At 30.4% G+C, this 8,283-nt stretch overlaps 2 protein-coding genes across 2 annotated transcripts in view; both read left to right on the plus strand.

Moving 5' to 3' along the window:
• Nucleotides 1-1,119, plus strand: part of Pka-C3 (Protein kinase, cAMP-dependent, catalytic subunit 3) — a 13,911-nt gene extending 12,792 nt beyond the window's left edge. Inside the window, exon 5 of the mRNA XM_018511730.1 lies at nucleotides 642-1,119. Within this exon, the coding sequence (XP_018367232.1) occupies nucleotides 642-788 (147 nt within the window). The 3' untranslated portion in view covers nucleotides 789-1,119. The remainder of the gene's footprint in view (nucleotides 1-641) is intronic.
• A 5,355-nt stretch (nucleotides 1,120-6,474) lies between these two features.
• The window catches only part of LOC108763814 (sodium channel protein Nach), a 10,163-nt gene continuing 8,354 nt past the window's right edge, over nucleotides 6,475-8,283 (plus strand). Inside the window, exons 1-6 of the mRNA XM_018511699.1 lie at nucleotides 6,475-6,683; nucleotides 6,810-7,067; nucleotides 7,166-7,313; nucleotides 7,508-7,585; nucleotides 7,705-7,932; nucleotides 8,027-8,208. Of these exons, the coding sequence (XP_018367201.1) occupies nucleotides 6,478-6,683; nucleotides 6,810-7,067; nucleotides 7,166-7,313; nucleotides 7,508-7,585; nucleotides 7,705-7,932; nucleotides 8,027-8,208 (1,100 nt within the window). The 5' untranslated portion in view covers nucleotides 6,475-6,477. The remainder of the gene's footprint in view (nucleotides 6,684-6,809; nucleotides 7,068-7,165; nucleotides 7,314-7,507; nucleotides 7,586-7,704; nucleotides 7,933-8,026; nucleotides 8,209-8,283) is intronic.

The following is an 8,283-nucleotide window of genomic DNA, read 5'->3' on the forward strand; positions in this document are numbered from 1 at the left end:
TAAATTTCTCGGCTGTACGAATACTTTTTGAGCATTCAAACAATGGAACTTGTAATTTTCGCTTTTGTTCAGATGATATATTTTCTATAATTATTACACATCTTTTTTGTATATATAAATTTAAGAAACATACAGTTCTATTTTATACTTTATGAATAAGTTGTTAATTACCCAGCAAGAAATGATCATTAATTAAACGTCGAATCGACGTCAAATTGGTGTTGAAATCATCGTATCGATATCGATTCGACATCAATTCGATGACTCATTCCTCGCTGGATAATATTTACTTTTTAAAAATAAAGTTTTTTTTAAAAAATCTTTTCTCTGTACGAATACTTTTTGCATTCACTAAATCGATGTAAAAATGCATGTTTAATATAAATATATACTAAACCGCGAAATCCTTAATACACTTCATTGTGCTGTTTCGTAAAATATATATTAGTCGTTTTATTATTCAAGATATTTGCATTTTACTTTTACACTTAAACTAGATCAATATACAATGACTTTAATATGCATCATTGTGCACTAGTATTAATGCATTCAATCGAATTCGTTATTATAGTAAATTTATTTTTCAGTGTATGCGTTTTGTGATGTCGGAATATAGTTAAACAATCGATCAATATTCATAGGTACCGCAAAGAGCTTTGACACCCCCGATAAGGCCACGCGTGAAAACACCGGGCGATGCGAGCTGCTTCGACGATTATCCTGAAACTGACTGGCGTTCCCAACCACCTTTACCACCAGACCAACTAGCTTTATTCCAAGATTTTTGACAGCTAATGTGACGATACCGTTGAATAGTCACAAATATTTTCGCTCATCAAGGCACTGGTTAAATAGAAAAACTCATTTTGTAGTATAAAACAATCGCGATCACATTTCGGCGAGATATGTTGATAATAATTATTTTTCTATTTTGTACATAGATAACTTTTTATATTTCATTGTGTATTACTTATTTATTTGTACATGTTCTAGGCTAGGCATTCCTTTTCATTGTTTTCGTGAGATTCTGTAAATAAAGGTTGAACAGTAAATTTCAAGTGTATTATATGTTTTATTTCTCAGAACTTATCTGTTTCTCTTAAAATTGTCAATACCCGTTTTCACCAATGTAGATTAATCCTTACCATACCATCTACAATTTGGTGCCTCATCCGCGTATGTTAAATTAGCAGCCCAATATTGAAATTCCATAGTTCTGATTAGAGTTTCCGTTTCCTTTTGTCCAGACGAAGAGTTCTCTATAATTTATAATAAGAGTTCCGCTTAATAACTATTTTTAAATAATTTTCAAAAAATGGGGTGCTAACTTCTTATCGAAATTCGAGATCGAATAGTTCTGAGCGGCTCAATAGCTTTATTTAGTGAATACCTAGAGTTCCTGATGCATAAAAAAAAATTTTGAAAAATCCAAAAAATATTAAAAATTTTTGAAAAATCAATTTTTAGATACAATAGTTCTGATTAGAGTTCCTGCTTCCTTTTAATGAGACGAAGAGTTCTATGTATTTTTTAATGCGAGATTCAGTTAATAACAATTTTTTAATAATTTTTAAAAAATGGGGTGCTAACTTCTTAGCGAAATTCGAGATTGAATAGTTCTGAGCGGCTCAATAGCTTTATTTAGTGAATACCTAGAGTTCCTGACGCATAAAAAACAATTTTGACAAACAACAAGAAAATTAAAAAACAATTTTTGATCACTTCTTGAATTTCGCGTATCTTGAATATCGTTGGTCCAATCGCTTTGTCACCTAATACTTTTCGATAGAACTCGTCGAGAACTGCCGAAAATGATAATCAGAACTACTGGAACTCTCAAGAAATTTTTCAACGTGGGACTTATAAAATTTTCGACTACGTAAAAATTTTTTTGAGAGTTTCAGTAGTTCTGATTATCGTTTTCGGCAGTTTTCGACGAATTCTATCGAAAAGTATCAGATGACAAAACGATTAGGCCAACGGTTTTCGAAATATGACATATTTGATAGGTAGTCGAAAATTTTCTAAGTCCCACGTCGAAACATTTTCTAAGAGTTCCAGTAGTTCTGATTATCGTTTTCGGCAGTTCTCGACGAGTTCTATCGAAAAGTATCAGGTGACAAAGCGATTGGACCAACGATATTCAAGATACGCGAAAGTAAAGAAGTGATCAAAAATTGTTTTCTTTGTTTTTAATTTTCTTGTTTGTCAAAATTGTTTTTTATTCTTCGTCTCGTTAAAAGGAAGCAGGAACTCTAATCAGAACTATTGTATCTAAAAATTGATTTTTAAAAAATTTTTAATATTTTTTGGATTTGTCAAAATTTTTTTCATGCATCAAGAACTCTAGGTATTCACTAAATAAAGCTATCGAGCCGCTCAAAACTATTCGATCACGAATTTCGATAAGAAGTTAGCACCCCATTTTTTAAAAATTATTTAAAAATAGTTATTAAGCGGAACTCTTGTTATAAATTATATAGAGAACTTTTTGTCTGGACAAAAGGAAATGGGAATTCTAATCAGAACTATGGAATTTCAATATTGGGGTGCTAACTTAACATACGCGCCTCATCCATACCATCAAGGGTCACTTCAAATCTCTTCGTTTTTTCACCTCTTCAAAATAATAAAAAAAATCTCTAAAAATTCACCAACATACTTTCAACTTTCTAGAATAAATATTGACTCTTTATTTTGGAAAATAAATAAAATGTAGTATAATTTATAATTACCGAAAGACTCAAAGAAACTTGCACGAACAGGAATCGCACGGTCACTAGTTACCCATATTAGTAACGGTAAGGGTTAATTTTAATCTTTTTCAATTTATTTTTTATCTTTTTCTAATCCTTAGAATTTAAAAAAATGAAGAGTAAGTTTTTTAAAGCAAGATTAAAGTGTAAATCTATATTGGTAAAAACGAGCATAAGAATCATAAAATATGACAGTGTATAATGCTGTATTTGAAATATGTAATAGAATCGATTTGTACTTTTAATCGCACACACAGTCGTCGGAAAATAAATCCGTTTAAAGTGCTGCATTTTTCTGATTATCAGATTTACCATCATATTTCATTAATTTTACAAAATGTAATAAATTATTTAAAATTAACCTTGACACGCGCTATGTTTGCATGTTTGATCGTAGCAACACAACTTTCTATGAAGCGATAAAATCAACGTGATTCTAATCAAACAATAGTATAAAGCAACACACCGTAGAAGAAGCATTATCCAGCGAATGGTTTTGTGCAAAATATTTTGCAAGCAGTGAACATCAAGAAACTATTGAGAAAATCTTGAATTTTTCAATTTGTCTGCATCATGTTATCAAATACTTTACAACATAAGCGACATAGACTGAAAAGGATTACAGTAAGTCATGTAGAAATTTCGAAAAAGACGAACGAAGAATTAGTTGAGTATCCTATCGATAATCGGCCAGTAGTAAAAAGCAAAAAAGAAATTATCCACAAGTTATTACAAGAATATCTATATGATAGTTCGGTGCATGGCATGAAGTATTTCAGTAATTTGAAAATAAAATCCAGCATTATCGGAAAACTCTTTTGGACCGCAATTATAATCTGTAGTTTTGTGTGTAAGTAACAAATTTATAGTATTGATACAGATATAATATCATTTTGCACTTTTAACCCTAGGAAGCCAAACATGGGTACAACGTACCCTATGCGATTTTTTACATTGCTGTAACTTTTTTATAATATAATTTGAAGACCTGGATTGAGGTTGAAAAAAAACTTTAACTGTTCATAGATATGATAAGCCTGCAAGGGTATATTTTTTTGCATTATTCTCGATGTGAGAATGCACGAAAGTTCAAAGGGGGTACTTGGGACCCACACGTGTCTAACTTGTAAGTTTTCGGCGTTCTGGATATTACTTTATTTTTTATTTAATATATGTTTATTGAGTTTCGGATAGTATAAAAATAAGTACACGAAAATGTAGAACTAAAAAGAATTATATTTCAATATAATAAATAGTAGAAATTTTATAATAATTTCTGTTAGTCTTCGGAGATAGCTCGGCCGCCCTTACGGAAAAAACTCTGAAAATTTCAGTGTTTATACTCAAATTTGAGTGTAAATCCCAAATTTTGGGAGTTTACTCTGAAATTTGTATGTTTACACTTAAATTGTGAGTGTTTACACTCAAATATTGAGTATATACACTCAAAGATCGAGCGTTCACAACGTTCACACTCAAGTTTGAGTTTACACACTAAACATCTAAAGGTTACCCTCAACACTTGGGTATGACACGCAATAAATGAGCGTAAACCCTAAACCTTTGAGTGTCTTCAAAATTGAGTATATAAACTTAATAGTTATTTGAGTTTTAATTTCCATGCTTAAGATAAATGCTAAAATATTGAATGTAGATGCCCGCAAATATTTGCGTACTTAAAAATAATGGCGTTTACAATTTAATATTTGTTCTGAAATTTTAATTTGTTTGAAATTTATATTTGTTTTGAAATTTTTATTTGTTTTGAAATTGTAATATTTATTTCTATTCCTATAATAATACTTCCTCCATTGTACGTAGGGTCTAAGGGTGAAATCACACGGTGCGGAAAAGAAAATATGTCACAAAAGCAACCAATCAGCTTTATTCTGCGTTATTCCGAATAGCGCTAATTGGTTGTTTCAATGGGCGCATTCAGCGGACTCAATAGTTGAGTGCGAGTGCCATGCTCGCTGTTATTAGTGTATTCTTTTAGCTCATCCAATCAGAATTTTAGATCTAGAAGAATATACCAATAACAGCGAGTGCTCACTCAACTATTGAGTCCGCTGAATGACGCATTCTTTGTTCCGCAATCATTTTCCGCACGGTGTGATTTCACCCTGACACTAAAGTTAACTGTCAAGTTGAGATTAACACTCAACATCCAAGTCATCAATAATACTCAAGTTGAGAGTTATACTCAGGTTGAGCGTCCAAAATAATCATTAATTGAGTGTTACCTTGAGTGTATTTTTTCGGTGTTTATTAAAATGTAAACACTCAAATTTTAAGAGTTTTTTCCGTAAGGGCGGGGCGAATTTATCGTTTTAGAGTGTGTTGCATCATCTTCTAAACTAAATCCTAATAAACTTAATTATACATACTATAATAATATTTATACATGTACAATCCTTTATCTACTTATATTATTACTCTTTTATATTGTTCAAATAAGAAAATTTTATTTATTAATTGTAAACTTAAAATATGTAGATTCTTCAAAAATGTCGATTTTCTATAGTTCAAATAATTATATACTCTTTTTTGAGCAATTCATATCACACTATTTTTTTTTGTTAGTCCAAAGGGTCAACTGAAAAAATCCTACGGATTTTTACTTGAACATTAAATTTAAAAATTTGAGAATTTTTTATCCAAAGTAGTCATTTTTTGCGAATTTTTCCAACAAAATTTCATTGAAGCATTGTAATTAATTGAAGATAAAATATTATTTATTTGATTCATATTTATCTGTCTTTGTATAACTTCGAGGTATAAATTTCACACGTTTTGAGCTAAAAAAATACGTTCAGTCCAGAGATATAGCGTGACAAAATTGCAGGGTTTCACATACCCTGATTAGGCCGGTGAGGTAACCAAAAAATAGGCCGGCTTTCTAGGGTTAAGCCTTTGGCTTTGTGTCCGCTATAAAACTTGCCGCGAAATCGATTATAAGAAACGCGAATGTTCTCTTTCGATGAAACAAATGCGAATCAAGACAATTGAACATATCCTTTCTTGATAGTAACAAACATAGAAAATAGCCACAGTATACGTTTTATTCCAAAAAGAGTAAAAGACCGTTTAATTCATTGACGGATCCACGAGAGGAGGAGGAGGACATTGGGGCCATGATTCTAATTGGAGTTTCATTTTTTTTTAAAAAGTATAATAAAATGTTATATAATATCATTAATATTTCTGAGATGCTTAATCACAATTTTAATATTTCAAAAATATTAGCAGTGAATCACAACATGGCGATAACTCTTTAGCACCTCTGAAGAAAACACCGGTGAAAACCTCAAAAGTAATATATTTCAAAAATATTTTATAATTTAAGAAATTTTTGGAGAAAAAAACATATTCCATTATAGTATTCTTTTTTTTTGTGTTAATATAATTTTAAATAAAACGTTTTATGAATTATACATTTAAATAATACTTTTTTAATATAATAATTGAAATAATAATTTAATATTCTATCTTTTTATACCTTTAAATTTAAAAAAAATCTCACCTGCGGCGCGCCAATGATCCTCCTGACAAGTTCTAAATTCGCTAATAGTTTCTTTAAAAAAAGCCACTATAAATGGCACGTAATAGCCAAAGAGTTAATAGTAGCTTAATCTTAGTTAATTATTAATTAGTTACATTGCTTAATGTATTATATCAAAATTGGTCAAATATAAATATCATTTTTTTAGTCTTAACTCTGATGCTGCATAAATTCTGGGAACGTTACAACGCTAATCCAATCCGCAGCATTGTTAAGTCGTTTCACGTCCCAATATTTATGGCCCCTTTCCCAGCTCTTACTATTTGTCCATTAATACCACCGCCAGTTGCAAGACGCAACATAGTATTTGCAAGTTTACGTTTACCAAGTAATATGTCCTACACTACAGGGAGATTTCTAGTTAGGTACGAATATTTTTTTATTAATAGTATACATAATTTGTAAAAATAAATAATCCTAATTATAAAGAAACAACTTTGTGATGTCTAAGATTTATATTTAATAATAATAGGACACGAAATTTCTTTTAGATATGGGCCCGCTTTTGCGAACGAAAACGCTCCTGGCGGTAGAGATCATATAGATAATTTTAAATTACTGTTGAAAACAAACAACTTGTCACTGATAGACTTTATAAAAGCTTTACGACCTTGCGAAGACATATTCGAATCCTGTGCATGGCAAGATGTTGATACGAATTGCAGCAAACTGTTCAAAGTATCTTATACTTTTGCAGGTATATGTTGTTCCTTCAACTATTATCTCGAAGAGTCCATAAAAACCGGCAGGTAATTATTACATTATAATATACGATTATATTTGCTTAATTACATATTAATTATTATTATGACAAAATTGTCTTATAACTTAATTTTACTTAAACTAGAGCTACAAAAGTCGACGATCTTCTCACAACTCCTTTTTACGGACCAAGAACCGGTCTTCAAATTGTTCTAAACCGATATTTTTTGATCGAGGATGATGACATAGACGAAAAATATATCAAATCTTCAACAAATTCCGTCGGTCTTGTGGTACAAAGTTATAGTGATACATATAATGTTAATGTTTTTTTAATGTGGCACGAATAATTCTACTTTTCATATACAATATGTATTAAAAAAGAGAATTATATTCACACAAATTCTCATCAAAAATATTTGTCTATCACATTTTTTTATAGATATTCAAAAAAGTATTAATATAATTTTTTCTATGAGATATATAGGTGTTTTCTCATCATCCTCTGGAATATGTCGCCACTATAGCTACTAGACAAATTCTACAAAAAGGGCAATATATACTCGTAATTATATATTCTTATAAACACAATTTAAATTCTTTTTTCTAATGTTCTAAATAAATGTTTGGTGAAACATTTTCCAAGTATTTTGCATAATATCTGATTCTGCTTTGATATAATAGACCTCCGTAAATCCAATTATCAATAAAAAACTCAGTGGATATTACCATCGAGATTCTACGAGTGGTAAACTGATTCAGAATTGTGCAGATGAAAAAATCAAATTGGACTATTTTCCTACATATGGATATTCCAACTGCTTTACCAGCTGCTCTATCAAGGCTGTTCTCCAAGCCTGTGGTTGTTTGCCACTCTACTACACACCTATAGCTGAAAAGCATTCATTAAGGGTAAATTTTAAAATAAAATTTTATAAAATTATTTCTTTAAATTATTATCTTAGCTATAACAAGTTGTATAAATAATATATCCTAATACTTCTAGCTATGCGAGTGGGAAGATTTCCAGTGCCTTTACGCGAATGCGGACAACATACGGATCATTCAAAATGTTGTTAGAGACAATTATACGTGTGAATGTTTTACGCCATGCCAGAGTGTGCAATACGAGTTACAAACTTCCAGGCTTTTGTTAAATGGTAATAGAAATTACAATCCCTCGTCGTTGTAAGTAGTAAATAATAAAATAAAACACATTGCGCTCCAAGCGTAATTTTAATATATATATATATATATATATAT

The sequence above is a fragment of the Trachymyrmex cornetzi genome, unplaced genomic scaffold, assembly GCF_001594075.2.
Source record: "Trachymyrmex cornetzi isolate Tcor2-1 unplaced genomic scaffold, Tcor1.1 scaffold385, whole genome shotgun sequence".
Lineage (NCBI taxonomy): Eukaryota > Metazoa > Arthropoda > Insecta > Hymenoptera > Formicidae > Trachymyrmex > Trachymyrmex cornetzi.